The sequence below is a fragment of the Lycorma delicatula genome, chromosome 13, assembly GCF_047948215.1.
Source record: "Lycorma delicatula isolate Av1 chromosome 13, ASM4794821v1, whole genome shotgun sequence".
Lineage (NCBI taxonomy): Eukaryota > Metazoa > Arthropoda > Insecta > Hemiptera > Fulgoridae > Lycorma > Lycorma delicatula.
The window spans coordinates 38110138-38137018 of NC_134467.1; the positions used below are offsets into that span (position 1 = coordinate 38110138).

Below are 26881 nucleotides of genomic sequence, written 5' to 3' on the forward strand. Positions count from 1 at the left end.
TAATCGGTCCTATTTTTTTCGAGTACACCATTAATGCAGAACGATATCAGGTTATTTTTTTTCAGTTCATCGCACTCTTGGAAGAGGAAGACAGATACTGTCGGGTAAAACATGACGGTGCGACATCGCACTACGCAGGTTCAACTTCTGATTTCATCGAGGAATTCTTTGGTAATCGTGTTATCGGTCGAGGCTTGTGGCCACCAAGATCTCCAGATTTGACTGCGGTGGATTTTTTTCTACGGGGTTACCTCAAAGAAAAAGCCTACAGCAATAAATCACGAACACTTGAACGATTGAAAGTCAATATTGAACAAGCTGTATTAAATATCCAGCCACAAATTTTGAAAAAAGTTGCAATAAACGCTGAAAAAAGAATTGAAGCTTGCATTCAAGAAGATGGTGGCCACTTCCAACATTTACTCTAAATGGATGGTAATAATAAAAATTACATTTACATTTACACATGCCTTTTTATTATTTCAAAACCTACCAATATAAAGTTGGGTTGCGTTTTATATGGGACATCCTGTATAATTTAATAGGCGTACAAGAAATTTATGTGGTGTCCACATCAGATTTTTTATTCTTGTTTAAAAAAAATAGTTTTGTATTTATTATTATTTGTCAATTATTTTTTTCTTATTTTTATTTATATATTATTTTCTCAATGTCTACTGATGATGATTGTTTACCAATCGAAACGATCATAACAGTTTTAGTAAAGTTTTTTTTAAAGTAATCTAATTTTCTAATTTATTTAAATAATAATTAACCAAAGTTCTTTATTTGAATTAAATTTATTTATTAATTTTTCAAAGAGTAAAATTTTATTTATTGGGTAACAGTAATAATAATAATTATGTAACTGCAATGCAGACAGCCTAGGGTGTTAAATTGTTTTGATTCTAGAAACATACAGAATTGACTTAACTAGTTACCATGGAAACTGTTGCAATTCTCCTCACACTCGAATCGTAACCAAGCTTGCTGGGTCGAGCGCCCGTTTATTACATCCAACAGAGGGAAACCGTCCGTAGCTGATTACATATTACATTACAGCATTTCTATTGCTTCTTTTACTATATATCTTTTTTTCAGCATATTTTATTAATTAAGGATTATAATAGTATAAAAGAATATAAAATCAATAATATATTTCATTTCTGTACACATTATATTTATCAACGATTTGTCGTTTATTTATTTATTTTTTTAAAAAGATAATTTATAAAAAAATTTTAAATGTTTTTTTACGATAATTTCATACAATTTATTAGTTTCTAACTGATACAATTTTTTTCTTATCAAAAAAAAGCCGACAGTGAATTGTAAAACTTTTCCGCCTACGAAAAGTTAAGTTATGCAAAAAAATAATTTTTAAGTAAATAATTCCTAAGTTGTGATAATAAATTAAAAAAACTTTTTAAAAAATACAAAGATTTTTGTAATTTTCTAGGAAGGGGATGAAAAATTTTGGCATTTAAAAAAAAAAAAAAATTAAAATATAAGAATTATGAAAAATCACGGAGTTCGTTTGAACTTCATCGGTAAGAGGCGACGAAGTCAATGAACTACGTTTACAGTTCTAAACATGACCTAACCTAACAGTGAAATGAAAAAGAGAAAAAAATAAGTCTGAAAACATTATATTTCAGTTCAATTAGATTTGTAATAAAGAATACATTTAAAAAATACCTCGAATTTTGTTAGACACCGTATTCGGTAGATTTCATAAGAAAGCTACTACAGGGTGTTCCATATAAAACGCACCCATCAATCACTCATCCATGAAATTTCAAAAGTTAAGCTTCTCTCCTACTCGTTACTGAAATGGACTCGTCCAACATCTCAACATCGCGGCGACGCAGTAGAACACTACCGATAGTAACAACAATGCAATCATAACGTTCAGTGTATTTCTAGAGACAAGATGGTGTTTTCACTAGATGAATGTTTTCATTGTCGAGTCGTACTTCAGTACGAAATCAGTGGTTGCAGTGCAAGATTTGGTTCGCCATAAGTACCCAGATAAACCAGCTCCTAACAAAACATCAATATTAAGGTTAGCCGCAAAATTTAGAGAGACCGGTTCTGTTAATAACAAGGAACACAAAAGATCTGCGTCAGTGTTGAATACAGATACAGTCACTGAAATGAAAGACAGATTACTCGCCTTGCCAAATAAATCGATCAGACGTTTGTCTGCTGAAATTAATTTGTCTAAATCGACTGTTCATCGGGCGACTAAACGATTACAATTACGACCTTATCGCATTCAAACGGTTCATCGACTTCTTGAGCCCGACAAAGAAAAACGGCTACAATATTGTCAACAGTTCCGTCGATTTCTGCGTGAGGGAATTAACGTTATGGATTCGTTATTTTCCCCAGATGAAGCACGCTTTCATTCGGACGGCTTCGTAAACAGCCTTAACAGTGGAATTTGGGGCGCTGAAAATTCCCACGTTTATCACGAAAAACAATTACACCCGCAGAAGTCGGGCGTGTGGTGCGCGATATCGCGGAAGAAAATTATCGGTCCTATTTTTTTTCGAGTATACCATTAATGAAGAACGATATCAGGATATTTTATTTCAGTTCTTCGCACTCTTGGAAGAGGAAGACAGACACTGCCGGGTACAACATGACGGTTCAACTTCTGATTTCGTCGAGGAATTCTTTGGTAATCGTGTTATCGGTCGAGGCTTGTGGCCACCAAGATCTCCAGATTTGACTGAGACGGATTTTTTTCTATGGGGTTACCTCAAAAAAAAAAAAAGCCTACAGCAACAAACTACGAACACTTGAACAATTGAAAATCAATATTGAAGAAGCTGTATTAAATATCCAGCCACAAACTTTGAAAAAAGTTGCAAGAAACGCTGTAAAAAGAATTGAAGCTTGTATTCAAGAAGATGGCAGCCACTTACAAACATTTACTCTAAATGTAAGGTAATGGATGGTAATAATAAAAATTACATTTACATTTACACATGCCTTTTTATTATTTCAATATCTACCAATATAAGGTTGGGTTGCGTTTTATATGGGACACCCTGTATTATAATGGGAACCATGAGTCGACTTCCGGAAAATTTCGATATAACTTCGCGTTTCATACCTCCCAGACACCAAAACCACCGTCAGCACAAAAGTTTATATATATATATATATATATATATATATATATTTCACTTTCTTGTGGACACGATAACTGGCGTAGTTTTGCGTCAATCACTTTCAGATTGTTCTTTAAAAATAACTCTTCCAAAAATCTCGTCCGAGTTCGTTAACGGCCAAAAAACGGACCATAGAGTTAGAAATTAGGGTGACCTTTTCGAAAATACAAAATATTGTTAAAACTTTTTTTTTGTTTTCAATCATTTGACTGGTTTGATGCAGCTCTCCAAGATTCCCTATAAAGTTTTTTCTAAAATGCCCCCCTCTTTCTCTCTCTCTCTCTCTCTCTCTCTCTAAAACAACAAAATCGGGATTGGTTGTTTCGCCGTATCCCCCCAACCATTGAACGCTAATTAAAAAAAAAAGAAAAATTAATACGATCAATGCCCATTTATAGAAATATTTGGGTAATATTTCAGTATAATAAAATAAATCAATGCTGAGATATAAAGTGAAAAACAGTGTGACATACATATGTAAGTTTTTTTGGTCTAGACCACAGTAGAACGCTAAAACATAAATATTTAAAAAATATTAAAAATAATTATAAAATTTAAAATCACGATTTCTAAAAAAAAAAAAAAAAAAAAATTGAACTAAAAAAAAAGATATGGAAAAAGAGGTGTAAAAATTGTTACGTAATATTTAATAAATAAAATAATAAGTGACCGATCAACATTCAGTTTTAATCTGTTTAAATACCTCTGAATAGTGATTGTCTCTTTAAAAATTAAATTCCTACATAAAGAGCTCTTTAAATTTTAAATAACTTCATTTAAACGTTTTCTTATCGATGTAAGACTGGTGGGACATTTAATCTTTAAATCCCTCCTATTTCTACAACATGAAAAATCCATTTAAATATTATATCTCTCTCAATTATTTTATTTTATTTAATTAAAGAGAGAATAACGATGTTTAATCCTCTTATTTCATACCTTGTTTTTTTTTTATTTAGTTCATTTTTTTTCTCTTAATATTATTAATTATTATTATTATTTATTTTATGTATTTTTTTGGCAGTCATTTTTTTTTAATTTTTAAAACTATTTTTATTATTTATACGTTATGCAATTATGTTAAGTTTAATGTACATGAATATTTTTAGAAAAGGTTTTCTTAAATTTGTTCCCTACCTTAAAAAAAGATACACAGGGTTATCATAAAAGAATGGTGCGGTTTTGAACATGGTTTAAATTAAAACAGAATTACTTACAGTTTATGTTTTTTTATTTTTCAAATTTGTCGTCACAAACATTTTTTTACATAATTAATACATTTCAATATGTGCGCCCTTAGTCGCTCGACAAATGTCCAAACGATACTCAACTTCTCTCTAAACATTAGTTAACATTTCTTCGTTAATGGTTGTCATTAATCCTGTTTTTTAAGTGGTTTAGGTCGCGAATTTTTTGCGTATAAACAATGCTTTTGATGTACCCCCTACAAGAAAAAAACGCAAGGTGTCAGGTCTGGACTCCTTGGAGACCAAAGTACGAATCCTTGCCGGCCTATCCATTGATCTCGAAATTTTTCGTTCAAAGCGTCCGTGACCGATGCATTGACGTGCAGGGGAGCACCATCTTGTTGGAAATGAAGTCGATGAATGTTTTCCAGTTCATCCGGCAGAGGAAAGCGATAATCGGTTAACATATCAAGATACGCGACTTCATTAATTGTTTTTTCAGCAAAAACGAAAGGCCCTATTACACGATTATTCATCACACCGCACCAAATATTAACTTAAGGCGAATCGCGTTGTTTCTCAATAATTGCGTGTTGGTTTTCAGAACCCCGTATTCGTGAATTGTGTCTGTTAACGCATCCATTCGCATGGAATGTAGCTCCGTCTGTAAAAATTATATCGTCTAAAAATGATTCGTTTTCACTTATTCTGTCCAACATTTCAACAGGGAAATTGTAACGTTTTACATCATCATCGGGTTTCAATTGCTGCAGTATTTTATAAGCGTGTAATTTCAGTTTTTTATGTAAAACTTTGTGAAATGTCGATTTTGGAATACCTAATTCGACGCTTCGACGGGGGATGGACTTCCCAGGACTTCTAATTGCCGATCGACTAATTAGTTCAACCGTTTCGTCCGGTACACTTGGTCTGCCGGTTGATTTTTGTTTCTTAACCGATCCGGCTTCTTCGAATCGTTTGAACCGACGTGTTATGTTATTTTTGTGCGGTGGATATCTTCCGAATTCACGTCGAAACGCACGTTGAACTAAAATTACGGATTATAATTCGGCCATCAATAAAACACACTTTGCTTTGTCTTTATCCGAGAACATAGTAACTCGCTAAACTTACCGCAACAACAATACAAGAACTGACGTTGTGGTTTCAACTGCTGATAAACAAACTTTTGGGTTGGAGGCTTTCAGGGATACCAATATAACATCTAGAAATTCCCCTACAATCTTCCTATGAATTACTGAAACCGCACCATTCTTTTATGATAACCCTGTATATATATATATATATATATATATATATATATATATATATATATACTAGCTCTACCCTCCACGCTTCGCTGTGGCACATTGTGGTTGCATGGATGAGAAATAAGAAACAAAACAAAACATACGTTTCATAGAAGTTTAATTTTGCAATATAAATAAAAAACTACTTAAATATAAACAATAATAAACTCACTTGATCTGCCAGGGATGCCACCACACATATTAAAATTGAAAATAGGTGTGCCAATTACCCTGTTGCGGAATATTAATCAGCCAAAACTCTGCAACGGCACGCGACTTGCAGTTAAGAAATTGATGAATAACGTAGTGGAAGCAACGATTTTAACGGGGCCTTTCAAAGGTGAAGATGTCCTCATTCCTCGAATACCCATAATCCCGACCGATACACCATTTCAATTTAAAAGATTACAATTCCCAATTCGATTGGCATTTGCAATCACAATCAATAAAGCTCAAGGTCAATCTTTAGAATTGTGTGGTTTAGATTTAAATGCGGATTGCTTCTCACATGGGCAACTGTATGTTGCGTGTTCCCGAGTCGGCAAACCACATAGCCTTATATCTACGCAGACAGTGGAAAAACAAAAAATATTGTATATCCATAAGTATTGCAAAATTAAACTTCTATGAAACGTATGCTTTGTTTTGTTTCTTATTTCTCATCCATGCAACCACAATGTGCCACAGCGAAGCGTGGCGGGTAGAGCTAGTATATATATATATATATATATATATATATATATATATATACAGAATGATTCAGGAGGATAAGGCAATACTTTGACAACTCATTCTAGAGGCTAAAATTAAGAAAAAAGTTCATATAAACATAGGTTCGAAAACGCTTCGTTACCGAGTTATACAGAGTGAAAGATTTCGCCCGAGTTTCAGTTCCTTCGGGTAAATTAAGGCTTTCTGAAATTCTGGAAAGGTCAATTACGGAACAAATTGTTTCTTACGTTTTTTGAGCTGGGAAATCGAAAATAATACATCCCAGCACTGTATCTCTCTTAGTTTCTAAGATATCCCATGTAAAACGCCAAAAATAAGGTCAAAAAACACATTTTTTTACGTTTGACGTACAATAAAGTTGTTAAATTGTAAATAAATCATACATTTTTTAAACATAAATTGTTGAGAATTTAATTATAAGATGATTGATGTAAATAATGTCAACAGTAAACCAATAAAATTTTAAACATGTCGACTTTTATTAACAACAAAACAGATTAATTTTTAATAGATTGAAAAAACGTTTTCGTTATGTACAGTAGAAAATAACTGGAGGAAGAAAGAATACCTACTGTTTCTTTATGATAATGATAAAATTCTGCTTATAAGTACTATTTCATGTGGTTTAATAACTTTCAAAAATGCCACCGTTCTGTTCAATGCACTTTTCAAGGCGTTGTACTAGATTTTCTGTTGCCAGTCCAACGGTAACTTTGTGTTCCTTGATTATAGCCGCAGCGTTGAGAATGCGAGCGATCAGTTCATCGCTTGTAAACCTCATTTTTCAACCATCCCTACACACAATAATCCAACGGAGTGAGGTCTGGGGATCTCGGTGGCCAATTAGCCGGCCCTCCACGTCCTATACATTTACCAGCAAACTTTTCATCAAGACATTGCCTTACTTCATTAGTGAAATGTGTAGGAGCTCCATCAAGTTGGTAATACATTTCAATTCGTTTTGCTAAGGGGATATTTTCCAGCAGTATAATAAATTCATTACGTAAAAATTCCAGATAATTTCTTCCTGTGATACGAGTTGTAGTATGAAAGGATCGATTAATTGGTCATCTATGATACCACACCAAACATTCACTGAAAATCGTTGTTGGAAATTTTTTTTTCTACTGTAGCATGTGGGTTTTCTTCAGACCACCGATGCGCATTCCGTGTGTTGTTTATTCCGTTACGAGTGAAAGTATAGAACTTCAAAATATTAGAAATAATTTTATTTTTGTAATTATGAGTTTTTCGCTATTCACAGCTTACCGGATAAAATAAAATGTTTTGATAAAGGATTTTTTTTTGTCTTCAGTCATCTGACTGGTTTGATGCAGCTCTCCAAGATTCCCTATCTAGTGCTAATCGTTTCCTTTCAGTATACCCTCTACATCCTACATCCCTAACAATTTGTTTTACATATTCCAAACGTGGCCTGCCTACACAATTTTTCCCTTCTACCTGTCCTTCCAATATTAAAGCGACTATTCCAGGATGCCTTAGTATGTGGCCTAAAAGTCTGTCTCTTCTTTTAACTATATTTTTCCAAATGCTTCTTTCCTCATCTATTTGCCGCAATACCTCATCATTTGTCACTTTATCCACCCATCTGATTTTTAACATTCTCCTACAGCACCGCATTTCAAAAGCTTCTAATCTTTTCTTCTCAGATACTCCGATCGTCCAAGTTTCACTTCCATATAAAGCGACGCTCCAAACATACACTTTCAACAATCTTTTCCTGACATTTAAATTAATTTTTGATGTAAACAAATTATATTTCTTACTGAAGGCTCGTTTAGCTTGTGCTATTCGGCATTTTATATCGCTCCTGCTTCGTCCGTCTTTAGTAATTCTACTTCCCAAATAACAAAATTCTTCTACCTCCGTAATCTTTTCTCCTCCTATTTTCACATTCAGTGATCCATCTTTGTTATTTCTACTACATTTCATTACTTTTGTTTGGTTCTTGTTTATTTTCATGCGATAGTTCTTGCGCAGGACTTCATCTATGCCGTTCATTGTTTCTTCTAAATCCTTTTTACTCTCGGCTAGAATTACTATATCATCAGCAAATCGTAGCATCTTTATCTTTTCACCTTGTACTGTTACTCCGAATCTAAATTGTTCTTTAACATCATTAACTGCTAGTCCCATGTAAAGATTAAAAAGTAACGGAGATATTTACTTAAAGGTACATCTGATAACCTGTAAGATTATTTAAATCCAGAAAACTTGTTCTGAACTTTTTTGATCCTTGTCGGACTCCCTTTCTTATTACGGCTTCTTTCTTATGTTCTTCAATTGTTACTGTTGCTGTTTGGTTCCTGTACATGTTAGCAATTGTTCTTCTATCTCTGTATTTGAACCCTAATTTTTTTTAAAATGCTGAACATTTTATTCCAGTCTACGTTATCGAATGCCTTTTCTAGGTCTATAAACGCTAAGTATGTTGGTTTGTTTTTCTTTAAAAACTGATAAAGGATGTGTTCTTAAAATAAAATTTTTAATAAAATCTAAAGAATATTGAAGCTGTTTAACAATTGCTTTGTTCCCAGCACAGAAAAGTCCAGGAAATGAGGATTTGTTACTCTATTATATGTACTATGTGTAAAATATAATATTACGTTTTTGGGACTGCTTAAAAAAGTTCAGAACAAGTTTTCTGGATTTAAATAACCTTACAGGTTATCAGATGTACCTTTAAGTAAATAATATTATAAAGTTAATAAGTTGTAAATAATATTAAATTGATAAATAAGCATTTTTGTGTCTTCATATTTCGTTTGTGTTCTTAATTACGTACTCACATAGTTTAGCAATCAATTCCTTTAAAATCTGTTTACGATTTTATTTGTTTATTATTTTTGCAGAGTTATATCTCTGTGATTTAGTTTTTCTGGTTACTATGTTGAATAAGCAACAATTGTTATACATTTATTATTATTAAATAAATCGATCTACTATTAAGTTTTAATTTTATTATTATTTTTATTGTTATTAATTTAATACTTAACATTCATAAAATATAGTACAATTTATTATTTCGTCGACTACCTTGATGAAAAAATACCATTTCTTTTTATAAAAAAAAAGTACCGGGTTCGAATCCCGGTTAGTCATTCTTAACAATACTATATTCCACATTACACTCCCTCAAATAAGTTATTATCAGGACACCATCTATGAGTAAAAATACCGTCAATCTCATCCATGTAATCCCAGAATAAAACAAAGAAAGGGCATTAAAAAAAATTTACAAAAATAAATTTATACTAAATAATAATTAAAAAAAAAACACAAAAACAAGTAATTTTTTATTCAGTCTAAATTATAAGCACTATAAAGCTTTTGCAAGGTTAAAGAAAATAATATGAATTATATAATCTATCATTCGATTTAACTAAAAACAAACAAAAAAGGTAAATAAAATATTACCATTTTTTTAAATAAAAAAATATAAAATGTTTATTAAATTGAAATATTTAAAAAAAACAATTAATTTAATAATTAAAATTATAAGTTAATAGTATAATTTTTACGATAAATAAAAGTATTAAGTTTAATAAATTATTATATTTGTTACAATAAATAAAAATTAAATATTTTTAATGGAAGGGAAATTTTTAAATAAAAAGAGAAATTTCATTTTAAAGTTCTAACGTACAGATAATAATCAGTACAATCCTGTATCCACCTTACCCGGTATGCGAATGACCGCGTGTACAAAAATAAATTCGATCAATACATAATTTACTCAAGTGTTGTCAAGAAATAATGACGTTTCTCTGTTAAAACAAATAAATAAAAAAAAAAATTAACGATTAATATTAGGGTAAAAACAGGTAATTTAATTATTTAGTTTTTTTTTTATTGGTGTAATATGTATGTTTTGAATGTGTTTATAAATAATTTTTTTTTTGTATTTATTGTATAAATAATTTAATTTATTTAAAGCATTTTAAATTATTACAAACTAAAGTAAGGTTAACTTTACACTGGTTTGATTATATAATAGATAATTTAATTAAATATACTTGCTTGGTTAATGTCATTTAATTAGCTACAGATTTATAGATATTTTATTACCCAATTATTTTAGGAACCATAAATATTCTTTAATATATAATAAACAGATTTAATGTACCTTTAATGATTTAAATAAATATCAGTTAGAATTCGTGCATTATCCATCATTTTTTTAAATGTAAGTTTCAAAAATTTTGTTTATATAATACTATAAATAGGAAATTGAATTTTAATTAGAAAATACAATTATTAATAAAATTAATTTTTCCACTGTATTTAATTTTTTGAGATCACTGTTTTATCAAAATGTTTTCTTTTTAAAATAAAATTTAGTTAAGAAAAGTGATTTAAAATATTAAAGCTATAGAGAGATATGTTTACCATTTCAGCCGTTAATGTAAAATTTAAAACATTATATATACATATATATATATATATGTATATATATATATATATATATATGTATATATATATATATATAGATATAATGTTATAAATTTTAAAACAATTTCAAAATATAAATATAAATATAGCTGCATCAAACCAGTCAAATGACTGAAGACAAAAAAATACATATACATAGTTTTTAGTATAGTTCATAGTATAGTATTTTATATATATATATATAAAATACTATACAAAACTATGTATATGTATTTTTTTGTCTTCAGTCATTTGACTGGTTTGATGCAGCTATCCAAGATTCCTTACCTAGTGCTAGTCGTTTCATTTCGGTATACCCCCTACATCCTATATCCCTAACAATTTGTTTTACACATTCCAAATGTTGCCTGCCTACACAATTTTTTCCTTCTACCTGACCCTCTAATATAAAAGCGATTATTCCAGGATGCCTTAATAAGTGGCTTATAAGTCTGTCTCTTCTTTTAACTATATTTTTCCAAATGCTTCTTTCTTCATCTATTTGCTGCAACACCTCTTCCATTTGTCACTTTATCCACCCATCTGATTTTTAACATTCTCCTATAGCACCGCATTTCAACAGCTTCTAATCTTTTCTTCTCAGATACTCCAATCGTTCAAGTTTCACTTCCATATAAACCGACGTTCCAGATATATACTTTCAAAAATCTTTTCCTGACATTTAAGGAAATTTTTGATGTAAACAAATTATATTTCTGACTGAAGGCTCGTTTCGCCTGTGCTATTCGGCATTTTATATCGCTTCTGCTTCGTCCATCTTTAGTAATTCTACTTCCCAAATAACAAAATTCTTCTACCTCCATAATCTTTTCTCTTCCCATTTTCACATTCAGCGGTCCATCTTCATTATTTCTATACATTTTATTACTTTCGTTTTGTTCTTGTTTATTTTCATGCGGTATTTCTTGCATAAGACTTCATCCATGCCGTTCATTGTTTCTTCTAAATCCTTTTTACTCTCAGCTAGAATTACTATATCATCAGCAAATTGTAGCATCTTTATCTTTTTACCTTGTACTGTTACTCCGGATCTAAATAGTTCTTCAACATCATTAATTGCTAGTTCTACGTAAAGATTAAAAAGTAACGGGGATAGGGAACATCCTTGTCAATGAAAAACTCCTGATAAAAAATGAATTAAGTCTAAAAAATTACAAAATTGTAAAATATAATTAAAATATATATACAAGGGCGAGTCAAAAATTATCTACACTTTTCATTTCTACAATTTATTTACACAAAAATAGGAGTTCAACAGGTGCATCATTTTTCTATTTAGTTACCTCCCTTGTCAATGCACATGGTCCAGTGATTCACAAGCTTGCGTATTCCTTCCAAGAATAAGGTTTTTGCTTGGTTGCAAAGTCATTTTTGCACCATTAACTGTCTAAGTCTGTCTGAAAATCGACGACCATAAATCATTGAAGCAGAGGTAGGAATTTAAACATGAGTTCTTAGCAATCATAAATGAAATCCAAATAAAGAAAACTTAATTAAAAAAGAATATAAAATAAAAAATAAAAATAAAAAAACGTTAAGAAATTGTTAACAAGAAAATTGAAAAATAAATAATTAAAACAATCAAAAATATCATTGATATAAAAAATTTTCAACAAAAAAGAAAAAGAACCAAAGAGAGTAGTATTGCAAAGCAGTCCAAACAGATGAAGGTCAGAGTGAGTAAGATCTGAGCAGCAGAGAGGTTGTTCCAGTACCTCAAAATTCAACTTGTTTTTGTTTGAATGGTGTGGCGAGAGTCATGTGTGGGTAACCTTGTAACCCATCGCACACAGACTTTACAGAAGCCAAGCTTGTCATGGATGATTTGAGGGCAGAACCATGACTGTTAATCAAAGAAGATACTACTCATTGATGATGACTTCCCCCGAACCGTCTCTCAAGCTTGCTGAATCTTATCATCTATGGTGGAGGTTGATGAACATTCTGCTCCCTCTTCGTGCATCACACTTGTCTGGCCACTTTTAAACTTCTTGATCCATGAAAAAAATACTTTTACATGATAGAGCACTGTCCCTAAATTGTGATAAAAATCTACGATGAATTTCAGCCCATTTTACACTCTCTGACCAGAGAAATTGGATTACTACATGTTGTCCCTTCTTGGTGGAAACTGCTTTGGAGTGGTCATGTTTACACTGTAATAGCTCGAAGGCAGAGGAGAAAAATGATCCAATTGGGATCAAATTTCGCACAACTGACCACAGTCATATCAACTTTAATCATTCTTGCACGGAAGGCAGTATGACAACCTTAAAAGTGTGCTATGGCAAAAGTGTAGATAATTTTTTACTCACTCCCATGTAATTAAACAATAAATATATTCAGGTGTTTCAAGGAGTTTTCTGACATGATTTATAGGCACATTCCTTTAATCAAAATAATGAAATAAGTTCATATAAATTTAAGATTTTAAGAATTTTTGTTGCTTGATTTTTTAGAATTTTATTTGGTTTTTATTGACTTTAATTATGTTTGTACAGAATTAAATTCTCTACAAACTTTATTTAAGAAACTTTATTTGATTATTTATAATTCAACAAAAAAGATTTACACCAATCCTAATATATTGTGCTATATGATAAAAATTATACAGTTATTTTCATGGAAACTACTACAGTTACAATTCTGGGGCACATTTTTTTTAACTTTTTATACAGTATTCTATATGAAATCACTGATTTTGGTAATATAATCTCTGTCAATGTAATTTTAGTATAAAATCTAGGCAAACTCTTTTGCTAGTTATAACTCAAAAACATTTCCAGGATTACAAATATATATTTTTTCATTATTTTGATGGGTATGTGCTTATATAGTACAGCAGAAACAACTTGAAGAATCATATATGTTTTAACATTTATAAAATAAAATATAACATGCTTTCTGTTTAAGATTTCTGCCTATCTAATAAAGAAGTTACCTGAATAAATTTAGGCTTAACATCATGTTCAAATTTCACTGAAAACATTAACCAACATTTGTGCAAACAAGCACACACACAGACATATAAATATATATTGATGAAATACATATTTTTGTGTTATATTATAATTAATATTTATTCACTTCTTGTTATGTTTTTAGTAGAATGGAGAATATTACAACAATGTTTTTAATTACTCCAATTTCTTTATTAAAATATGGTACAATAACTACATTAGCTTCAATTATATTGGCCACACTGATTCAAAATGTACAATGTAAGTATATAATATATAAAACAAAAAATTATTCAGATCTTTTTTCTTATTGTAGACAAATTATACATTATATAAATTAAACCTAAATTTAGAAGTACCAAACCTCTCATCGTACTAAATAAGCTATTTCACAGTTGAAAAAGGAAGTCCACCTGTATAGATCAAGAAATATTATGAAAAAACTTTGATTAGGGCAGCATCAAACAAACACAAAAAGTATTTATAATCTATATATTTTTTTCTCTTCAGTCATTTGACTGGTTTGATGCAGCTCTCCAAGATTCCCTATCTAGTGCTAGTCATTTCATTTCGGTATACCCCCTACATCCTACATCCCTAACAATTTGTTTTACATATTCCAAACATTGCCTACCTACACAATTCTTTCTTTCTACCTGTCCTTCCAATATTAAAGCAACGACTATTCCAGGATGCCTTAATATGTGGCCTATAAGTCTGTCTCTTCTTTTAGCTATATATTTCCAAATACTTCTTTCTTCATCTATTTGCCGCAACACCTCTTCATTTGTCACTTTATCCACCCATCTGATTTTTAACATTCTCCTACAGCACCGCATTTCAAAAGCTTCTAATCTTTTCTTCTCAGATACTCTGATTGTCCAAGTTTCACGTCCATATAAAGCGACGCTCCAAACATATACTTTTCCTGACATTTAAATTCATTTTTGATGTAAACAAATTATATTTCTGACTGAAGGCTTGTTTCGCCTGTGTTATTCGGCATTTTATATCGCTCTTGCTTCGTCCGTCTTTAGTAATTCTACTTCCCAAATAACAAAATTCTTCTATCTCCATAATCTTTTCTCCTCCTATTTTCACATTCAGTGGTCCATCTTTTTTATTTCTACTACATTTTATTACTTTCGTTTTGTTCTTGTTTATTTTCATGCAGTAGTTCTTGCATAGGTCGTTCATTGTTTCTTCCCAATCCTTTTTACTCTCAGCTAGAATTACTATATCATCAGCAAATTGTAGCATCTTTATCTTTTCACCTTGTACTGTTACTCCGGATCTAAATTGTTCTTTAACATCATTAACTGCTAGTTCTATGTAAAGATTCTATGTAACTGATAGTTCTATGTAAAGATTCTATGTAACTGATAGTTCTTTGTAAAGATTCTATGTAACTGATAGTTCTATGTAAAATTAACGGGGATAGGGAATATCCTTGTCGGACTCCATTTCTTATATTATTCTTTAGATTTTTTTAAAACAATATCCATTTGGAAATTTAGTTGCTTTGTCAGCATAAATCAGGATAATGGCCCGTCACTTCACAAGTATTTGTTTTTTTAAATTTTGTTTACAGTTAAAAATTTGAGGTATATATAACTTCTTAAACTATAAATATATTTACCATTACAAATTATAATTACAAGTCTATTCAGTCGCACAATAAAGTGTGTCATATTGCATTCTTAATTAATCAAACATAAATGCTGAGGAAGGAGGATGAAAGAAAAAGATTAAAGTAACTTGAAATGAGGATATGAAGAGAAATGGGTGATGTAAGATGGGAGAATAAATTAAGAAATTAGAAAGTTCTGCAAAGGAATGGGAACGAAGGGTAAATGCTTAAAAATAAAAGAGAAAGAAAGGTAAATTGGCTTATGGTGTAAAAAAGGATGTCTATTGAAGACTGCAATTACGGGAATGGTGGAAGAAATAATGAAAGAGGAAGAAGGAAGTATCAGATGATAAATTAAATTAAGACTGGAAGAAGACATGCTAATATTAATTAACTGACACAGAATCATAAAATATGCAAAATTCTAAAGTAAGGACTTCCCAGTAAGTAAAACATGATTTATTGATCGATTAATTAATAAATTGTTTCATTAAAAATATTCCATAACACTTATAAAGACTTCTAGTTAGTTAAACATAATGATATGAAAAATAATCAAAGTAAAGAATTAAAGAGATTGTTTTATAAAATCATCCTTGTTTATCCCATTTTCATCATATGTTAATCATTCCTGTAACATGCTATTAATAAATAATGATTATAAAAATTGTATGTTTATAATTTGTTTATAACAATTAAAACCATGAAATAAGAACAAAATAACAAAATTAACTGAGAATGCTGATTAAGTTATGAGTAGTAGTAGACAGATACTATAGTAATATTTTAGGTAAGATTACCACAGTGGTATATTTACAAAACAATTAGTTGTAAATTATCCATTAGATCAATGGAGAAAAATAAAAATTATAGAGGTGAAATCATCTAAACTGAGTAAAAAAATAGTATATAGTATCAAGCAAAAAAGAGATATAAAAAAGAGAAAAGAGATAAGAGGGTATCAAGCTAGTAGATGATATATTTTGAAAATAAAGGTATATGTAAGTAAACATTAATTTATTAAATCGTTTTTTCTGCATATCTATTTTTTTTAATGGTAGAAAAAACACTTTTATTCTGTTAGTAGATTATTTATATAATCAATTCCAGTTAATAAGATACCAGTTATTCGGTATCTTCGGTTATTCGGTTTAATTGGGGAAGTTTAAATAAAACAAAAACACATAGGTATAATTCATGTAAAATTATACTTGTTTAACAACTGAATTAAAAACTAATTCATATGTTTCTTTATTTTATTCATAAAATAACACAATTTTATTAGTGAAGTAAATTATTTACCTGTTTAAACGCTACACGGAAGGAGCGTTAACTTTTCCTTAACTACTTGGAGAAAAGTTTGTATGTACTGGTCTGCACAATACATAATTCTTTCAAGTTTTTTGGGACTGATGATGAAATAAACAAAAAGATTATTAAAATACCAGACAAAGTTGAAGATGAAGATGAACCCAAAGTAAAACTTGTATCTACACAAGATGAAAAATAGTTCATTGATAAATTTCAGGAGTGTTTTATGCAAGAGGGTAGTCAAGGAAGCCTCCAAACAGAACTGTGAGTTTGTTCCAAATCTGTAGAACACCAGGTAATGAAAGAGAGACAACAAAACAAAACATAAGATTTTTTCAAAAGGTTTAACCAATAAGAGACATTAAAGTACTTATTTCTGTATTTTACTGACCATAAAAGACATTCATTTGTTTGATTTGAACCTTTATTTTGTTTATCAAGCTTTGTTTTTTATTAATAATGTTATTAATAATCATTCATTCATAGTGTTCTACTATTAGGTAGGTCCTGTCATGGCTGCTTCTCTACCTTGTTCTATCATTTGCTATTCTCTTTGTTTCAGCATATTTTTCCTTTTCCATAATCCCATCTATCATTTGAAATCTTTTCCTTTCCTTTCATTCATCAAGCCTTCTACTTTCTTTTTCCTGTTTAGCCTCTGGTAATTACCTTTCAGATAATACTTCAGAGGATGAATGAGAATGATATGTATGAGTGTAAATGAAGTGTAGTCATGTACAGTCTCAGTTCAACCAGTCCTGAGATGTGTGGTTAATTGAAACCCAACCACCAAAGAACACCGGTATCCACGATCTAGTACTCAAATTTGTGTAAAAATAACTGACTTTACTAGAACTTGAACTCTGGAACTCTCAACTTCCAAATCAGCTGATTTGGGAAGACGCGTTCACCACTAGACCAACCCAGTGGGTTACCAAGCCTTCTACTGGATTTACTAATAAACACTTTCTTCTCATAGAATTTACTAGCCAATTTCTTTTCCTATTTTCAATCATGTTTAGCATTTTCCTCTTCTCATCAATTCTCCTTAATACATCTTTATTTGTTACATGGTCTTGTCTGATATTTATCATTCCGCACCACACCCTCATCTCAAAAACCTCAATTTTTTTTTCTGTATGACTTTTTCATCAACCATGTTTCACCTCCATAGTGCAACACACTCCAAATAAATCAGTCCATTAATCTCTTCCTTAACACTAAATTTAACTTTCCACAAAGCAATTTTCCCTTCTTATTGAATGCCTGCTTACTTCTTCATATTCTTGTTTTAATTTCTACTGTGCAAGTTAGGTCAGCAGTAATAAAGCTTTCTAAGTACTGAAATTTCTTCACCTGCTCTAAAACTTCATTTCCTACCTTAATCTCAATTTTCTCCTCTTTTTCATCTGATACCATAGATTTTGTCTTCTTTCTATTGATCCTCATACCCTGACTTTTGCAAGCGCATCAAGCTGACTTTCATTGAAGTCATCAAGTATTTCATTTTTTTTACTCGAGTTCGCCAGAACCACCGTGTCATTAGTAAAACGTATACATTCTATTCTTCTTCCCCTGATCTTTATTCCTCTTTTCCCATCCAGATAGTATTTAACTGTTTCTTTTAGATATATACTAAACAGTGTCGGTGACATGCATCATCCCTGTATCACTCCTCTTCCAATCCCTATTCTTTATGTCATTTCACCTCCTACATTCACTTTTATTTTCCGGTTATAGTACAGCTCTTTTATTAGGCACCTCTCTTTCCAGTCAACTCCCTTCTTTTCCAAAATTAGCAGTAATTTATCTATCTAACTCTGTCAAATGCCTTTACTAGGTCGACCAAAGCAATATACATTCTCCGTTTCCTTTCCATTTATCTCTTGCCTATTACTCTTAGCAGCCCTATAGTGTCCCTTGTTCCAATACCTATTCTAAACCCATACTGTTCTTCCTCAAAAATGTAAGACTACAAAAACAATTTAATAATTTTGTAATTTATAATGTCGTTTACGTAACTTTAATATTATATTAGAAATAAAATTCTGAATAATAAGATGTTAAAATGTGTTAAATAATTAGTATATACTGTACTGTATTTGTATATATCTCCTCATTTTTCAATAATTTCCTTAATAGAGCCAGTTGTTTATGGGTCTTATGGTTCTGGTATCAAAGTACTAAATCCTCTGCACAGCATTTTTCCACAATTGAAGGTAACAGCAATTTCAGATAATGTAATTCATTGATATGCACAAATCATACCTTCAATTCGCTTTCAGTTTTCATCAGCCATTGGTCTTCCACTACATAGTTTGTCATAGAGCCAGTTGTTTATAGGTTCTTATGTTTCTGGTATTGAAGTAGTCCGATTATCCGGAATCCAGAATACACTGTATACAGAAAAGTCATTTGTTATTTGAATAAATCCAACGTATGTCATCTTAAGTGCCATTAACACTTATGCCCCAAACATGTGTCACAAATTATTCCTAAAAATATTATAGACAAGAGGAATAAAAATTATCCCATGAAAAGTTTACCGGAAAAGTGACATGAAGTTGTTCTTTTTTCACACACAATATATACGAATGCATACAGATCGCAAAAAAAATAATATATGTCGTATTCAGCAAATATATAACACTTTTTCTATGTTTATCATAGGATTTATCTGTATAATAAACATATTTACTTTCAGAGAAACTCCTGTTAAGAGATGCCTCTTGTACTTCAGATGCTTTATGTATTACAGCCATAAATAAAAATAGAGAAAATGGTGTAAAGCAATAAATTAATAATCCCATTTTTGTTATAAAACTCAATAGGAGAAATTAAATCAATGAATAATAAATAAAATCGTTATAATTTTATTCATGAAATGATAATTTAGCTATCCTTAATTCAGAGGTAAAGTTATATGAAAATTTTTAAACATAATTATCATAACCAACTGATTTAATGTTACACGTGTACTTTGTATTTCTGAAAATTAAGTCTCTTATTTACTCTGAATTCTCTTCTTTAATTTCCTTTTATTTAAATGTTACAACATTAAAATTATTTAACGTTTTTTATATTTTTTTTCAGGTAATTATATTAAAAATCATAAAACATCACTTGGGATATGGTTTATTACATTAAGTTATATAGCTGGTATCGGTTTAATATCGCATGCATTAGCTGCAACGTTATATTATATTGATGGTTTACATGGTGCAACAATTTGGTTGAAGTCATTTACAACTTCTTCTGCTATTTCATTGTTAACTATTATAATTATAACGACAATTATTGTATTATGCTCACTAGGACTTGAGGTAATTGTTAATTTCATTATTATTATTATTATTTTATAAATTATTATTCTACCAACATTTGTGGCAGAATGGTAGCACCTCTTTCTTTCATTCGGAAGGAAGGAAAAATATAACTTATTTAAGTTATATTTTTTCCAAAACTTAATACTGGAACGGCAATATGGTGTGTTCTGGCACCAGTGCCCCTTCAAAGCTATGCAATAATTATATTGTTGGAAAATTAAAAGTACAAACTAAATTAAAATTTACTTGAATTATTTACATCTTAATAATAATTTCAATTATATATTTAAGTTTTATACCTGAGTCATAATAATGCACATACAATCACAAGTAAATAAAATATAGAATCCATGGCATGGCATAACACAAGGATTCATTATCATATATACAATAAGTAAGTAAGTAATGGATTAGCAATCGCTGTCATTATGATTGAAAGAGTTAAATACCCCTCATGCTTGAAAAAATACAAATAACAAAATTATAATTAATGAACAATTAAAATTTGAACCGTACGATTATTTTAGTAAAATAATGCATTTAATTTACATCATTCTAAAATTTATAATTCAAATATTGTTGCAGAATATTAGTTTCATTGTCTACCAATAGATTGTAGTTTTTTTTTGTCTTCAGTCATTTGACTGGTTTGATGCAGCTCTCCAAGATTCCCTATCTAGTGCTAGTCGTTTCATTTCAGTATACCCTCTACATCCTACATCCCTAACAATTTGTTTTACATATTCCAAACGTGGCCTGCCTACACAATTTTTCCCTTTTACCTGTCCTTCCAATATTAAAGCGACTATTCCAGGATGCCTTAGTATGTGGCCTATAAGTCTGTCTCTTCTTTTAACTATATTTTTCCAAATGCTTCTTTCTTCATCTATTTGCCGCAATACCTCTTCATTTGTTACTTTATCCACCCATCTGATTTTTAACATTCTCCTATAGCACCGCATTTCAAAAGCTTCTAATCTTTTCTTCTCAGATACTCCGATCGTCCAAGTTTCACTTCCATATAAAGCGACTCTCCAAACATACACTTTCAAAAATCTTTTCCTGACATTTAAATTAATTTTTGATGTAAACAAATTATATTTCTTACTGAGGGCTCGTTTACCTTGTGCTATTCGGCATTTTATATCGCTCCTGCTTCGTCCATCTTTAGTAATTCTACCTCCCAAATAACAAAATTCTTCTACCTCCATAATCTTTTCTCCTCCTATTTTCACATTCAGTGGTCCATCTTTGTTATTTCTACTACATTTCATTACTTTTGTTTGGTTCTTGTTTATTTTCATGCGATAGTTCTTCTTGCGTAGGACTTCATCTATGCCGTTCATTGTTTCTTCTAAATCCTTTCTACTCTCGGCTAGAATTACTATATCATCAGCAAATCGTAGCATCTTTATCTTTTCACCTTGTACTGTTACTCCGAATCTAAATTGTTCTTTAACATCATTAACTGCTAGTTCCATGTAAAGATTAAAAAGTAACGGAGATAGGGAACATCCTTGTCGGACTCCCTTTCTTATTACGGCTTCTTTCTGCTGTTCTTCAATTGTTACTGTTGCTGTTTGGTTCCTGTACATGTTAGCAATTGTTCTTCTATCTCTGTATTTGAATCCTAATTTTTTTTAAATGCTGAACATTTTATTCCGTCTACGTTATCGAATGCCTTTTCTAGGTCTATAAACGCCAAGTATGTCGGTTTGTTTTTCTTTAATCTTCCTTCTACTATTAATCTGAAGCCTAAAATTGCTTCCCTTGTCCCTATATTTTTCCTGAAACCAAATTGGTCTTTTCCTAACAATTCTTCTGTATAGAATTCTAGTTAAGATTTTTGATGCATGACTAGTTAAACTAATTGTTCTGTATTCTTCACATTTATCTGCCCCTGCTTTCTTTGGTATCATTACTATAACACTTTTTTTGAAGTCTGACGGAAATTCCCCTTTTTCGTAAATATTATACACCAGTTTGTATAATCTATCAATCGCTTCCTCACCTGCACTGCGCAGTAATAAAAATAAAAGATTGTAGTAGCAGTATGCTATTTTAATTAAATTTAATAACTGAGATAGTTAACATATATCTCTATACTTATTAATTTTTTAATTTTTAAAAAAAATAAAATCTGTTCTAAAGAAAAAAACAGATCTCTATGAAAACTAAAGAAAAAAAAGCAGTAAGTATTAATAATTAGGTTTAATAAAATTTATTTTTATTAAACCTAAGAAACACTGGACGCCTCCAGAGGCAATTATCTTAAGGAATTTTCGACTAGAGAAACTTTGCAAAATTTCAGTCAAGTAATAAGTATACTTGCAAAAAGGTTATATCAGAGTACATCCAGCAAGACGTTAAAATTCTTGTAGTTCTTTTAAATTTAAATTGTTAAAAATCAAGAATAATTTTATTCATATGTATAAAACAGATCATGAAAAAAAAATTATTAGCTTTTTATAATAAAATATTTAAACTTACTTTTTTCAGCGATCAACATTATTAAGAACTATACTTATTTTTAGTATTTGTTCAACTCTTACTGTATTAGCATTAAATACGCCGATTCAAGAATGGTCAATTATAACAGTTCCTGTTCCTGACAATATATCACAGGTAATTATAATTTTTACATATTAATACTTATATTTAAGAAAAAATAAATTGATGTCAAATCACTTACTTTTGACCAAGTATATTAGATGATTCACAAAGAATGTAACAAATGTTCATTCAGGACATGTTCTACTGGTAGAAATAAAGAGAAATTTTTGTTAGTTTATTCCTGGTTAAAATCTACCAAATTTTATTTTGTTTTGTTCTTAATGAAACTCAAAATTTTTATATTTGTATTTAGCTTTTATGGATATTATTCGTACCATTTTATTAAGAATAAAATTCTCTGCAAGTTTAGTTTAACACTTTTATGTGTTTATTATCCATTTAACAAAGTTATTTTACACCTAACCTAAAATCCAATCTTTTTTCTTTATCCCACAACAAAAAAAAAATATTAAAAATACAATTCTGGGACCTATTTTTTTCTATTTTTCTGATGTGATTTAATATAAAACCACTACTCCTTAATCTGAGACCCAGGAATTACAGTCTTTACCTTTCTTTTTCCTGTTTAGCCTCTGGTAACTACCGTTTAGATAATTCTTCAGAGGATGAATAAGGATGATATGTATGAGTGTAAATGAAGTGTAGTCTTGTACACTCTCAGTTCGACCATTCTTGAGATGTGTGGTTATTTGAAACCCAACCACCAAAGAACACCGGTATCCACGATCTAGTATTCAAATCCGTGTAAAAATAACTACCTTTACTAGGACTTGAACGCTGTAACTCTCGACTTTCCAAATCAGCTGATTTGGGAAGACGCGTTAACCACTAGACCAACCCGGTGGGTTCAGGAATTACAGTCTGGCTTAATTTTACTTAAGGTGTACAAATCAGGGTGAAATATTTTGCTAGCCAATACTCACTTTGGGAAGCATATCCGAACCTATGATTATATAAACTTTCTTCTTTATTTTCATCAATAGCATATGTCTTGTGAGTCTGTTATATTTTGTGAATCACCCTATAAATCTTCAGTACTTGTAACCTCTCTCTAGTAACAGTTTATTCTACCAATTCTTATATTACAGGAAGATCAGTGAATTAGTACAATAAAAAGTAAGTTTTAAAATTAATTCATTTTCAAATTAACGAAACTTTTCTTGCAAAAACCTTTCAAAGTTAATTATTTGTGCTTTCTTCATCGCAGTAATATCAGGTGTACTGTTAATGACAACAATCTTTTTAAAAAGGGTTACATAACACGTTAAATAAGTAATTAAATAATACATTCAATTTACGTTGCGCTGTGTTTGATCATCTTCAATGTTATGTAAGCTTTAAGTAGCAACTAATTTTACCATTTTTGTATTACTGGTAATATATCACTGAATTATAAAAAAATAAACATTAAAATTAAACAATTTACTTTCAAAATAATAAAAGTTTTCTTTCTAAGATCTATCATAACTAATTAATTATTGATGCATAATATCAGGTGGCATTACTGTTAACTAAAAAAGGGTTAAGAAGCAAGTGAAATAAGATATCTTACTTCAAAATGTTTTCAGTCATTCTTGAGTCTAATTTCAGGAAGTGTTTTGATTTATTTTTTAAAAGTCTATAGCATTAAATGATTTTAATATCCAAAGGTTATAGATTAATAAAAACAACTTATGTTTTGGTCAAATTTCATATTGTTCAAATGGGTTTAAGATATAATTTTTACATGTAAAATTTGCATGTTAGAGTCAACATATTTGTTTATATGATCTGTTTCTACAAGGCGATTTATAAAAAATTTGATTCTGCTGTATTTATCATTTATAAAACTAAATTTTATAACTACTTTCTTTGATTTTAAGTATACGAGGTGTATGAGAAAAATAATGAGACTGACTTTTTACTTACCAAAATTTTTATTTTTTTCAAACAACAATATTATCCACTTCAAAGTAGTTCCCTTGAGCAGCTATACACTGGTGGAGTTGTTCCTACTCCTGATAGCAGCGCTGGAAGGCTTCAACTGGTAGGGCTTTTAATTGATCGGTCACAGTCTTTTGAATGTTTTCCAGAAGCAAAATGATGTCCTATTAAGACATGTTTCAATTTTGGGAAAAGGAAAAAGTCACAAGGACTCAAATAAGGTGAATAAGGGGTTGAAGAACCAGAGAAATGCGTTTTGAGGTCGAAAATTCCCTGATGGAATTGACTGTGTAACACGGAGCATTGTCATGATGAATCATCCACTTGTCTGCAATGTCTGGTCTTACGCGAATCACTCTTTTTCTGAGCCTTTCAAGGACACCTTTGTAAAACACTGGGTTGACAGTTTGTCCTGGAGGAATAAATTCTTTATGCACGATACCCCACTGTCAAAAATGCAAATCGGCATGGTTTTAATCTTTGATTTGCTAATTCGACATTTTTTCGGTCGAGGAGATGACAGAGTGTACCACTCTTCGTTTTGCCGCTTTGTTTCAGGATCGTATTCAAATATCCAGAATTCACCACCTGTGATCACACGATTGAAGAATTCTTGGTCATTGTCAATCCTCTCAAGAAAATCAACTTTTGCCCTTCTGTTGTGTTGTGAGGTTTTTCGGCACCAATTTTGCACAAACCTTTTGCATGTCCAAATTGTCTGTCAAAATTTGATGTACGGTGAAAGTGTTTAAATTTAACCACTCACTCATCATCCTTATAGTTAAACGGTCTGATCTCATAAGAACCCTGACACGCTCAACGTTTTTGTCAGATTTTGAAGTTGAAGGTCTCCCTGAGTGAGGTTGATCTTCAACGTGTTCTTGGCCTTCCAAAAATTATTTGTGCCAGTGAAAAACTTGTGCTCTTGATAAGCAATGTTCTCCATTCGCCTGTTTAGACTTTTCAAAGGTCACACTCGTGGATTCCCCAAGTTTAACGCAAAACTTGATTGCACAATGTTGCTCTAAATTTCTATGCTCCATTTTCGTAACATGCAACAAAAGCATAACTTCACTGATGGCACTGTCAAAAATAATATGTTGGCTGAACGGAGTTGAAACTCGTACTGAGCATGCAGAAGGGATGAACAAACCGGTCTAGCACAGACCGGTAGACACAGCGTTGCCAGATCACTCGCAGTGTTACCAATCTCATTACTTTTCTCACACACCTCGTACCTTGAATGACAATAAAAATAATTCAAAGTTCATTTTTTCATTAAGATGTAATCTACATTAAGAATTTTTTATCTTTGTGTTGCAAGAAATGGAACGGGTTGAAGATACAGCTCATAAATAATTTACAACTAAATAAATAGAAATGATTTGGGTTGGTAAAATAGCCAATCCACTTGTAATAGAAATATGAATGTTTTGTAGTACAAAAGTGGTACAGATTCAAGTGTGGATGCATCTTAAGATTACACATGGTTGATATGATTTTTTAGTAAATTTTATGATAATTATATGTAAATTACATAAATTTAACACTAATTTTATGTAAAATAGATATGATTTTAAGTTTTTTATAATATTTATTTGTTTCAAAGGATTAAAAAGGAAGTAAATTTGAGTTCAAGTGGATGAATTTTGGACAATTTTTTTTTAAACATAAAGTATTATACATCTTCATAAATTAATATTTTTATTACAGGTTTTACAGTCTACATTATTAACAATTGCAGGATTTATTACATTAACATCTGATAGTAATAATAACAATCAGCTTGATTATGAACATAATTTAAATAACAATAATAAGAAAAATATGATAAATGTTATTTGCAAAACATTAACATTATGTTTCATAATGGTTTTTATAACGATATCTCTCGGATTAAATTTATTTCAACCACATCAAACAAAGTAAGTACTATAATTTTAATTCAATTTATACAGTTACTCAAAAGGATATTTTACAACTGGAGTGCACTCGAAAATTTTCCAGTAACAGAATATTTGATTTTATACTATAGCAGACCACAAGAATATGGTCCACAGCCACAGGCAGCTGGCTACATGACAATGATATTAAAACTGGTTATTTATTAAGCTGTTTACACTGAAGGAAGCAAAATTTATCTTTTTCATGAAAAGTAGATTAGTGAATTAGATTTTTGGCGACTTATTTTGTCACTGTCTGCATATAGATATCCAAAAGCAAGGACCGCTTTCATCTGATCTGATTTTTATAATTTTCAGAAATTTCCTTCA

The 26881-nt window shown here is 30.5% G+C and overlaps 1 protein-coding gene across 1 annotated transcript; it reads left to right on the plus strand.

Annotated features, from left to right (window-relative positions):
* Positions 1–10113: 10113 nt before the first annotated feature.
* Positions 10114–26537, plus strand: LOC142334059 (uncharacterized). Its single transcript, XM_075381727.1, has 5 exons — positions 10114–10256; positions 13993–14105; positions 19879–20108; positions 22611–22736; positions 26322–26537. Exons 2-5 carry the CDS (start codon positions 13994–13996, stop codon positions 26535–26537), a joined length of 684 nt encoding a protein of 227 aa, XP_075237842.1. The 5' UTR covers positions 10114–10256; position 13993.
* Positions 26538–26881: the final 344 nt, after the last annotated feature.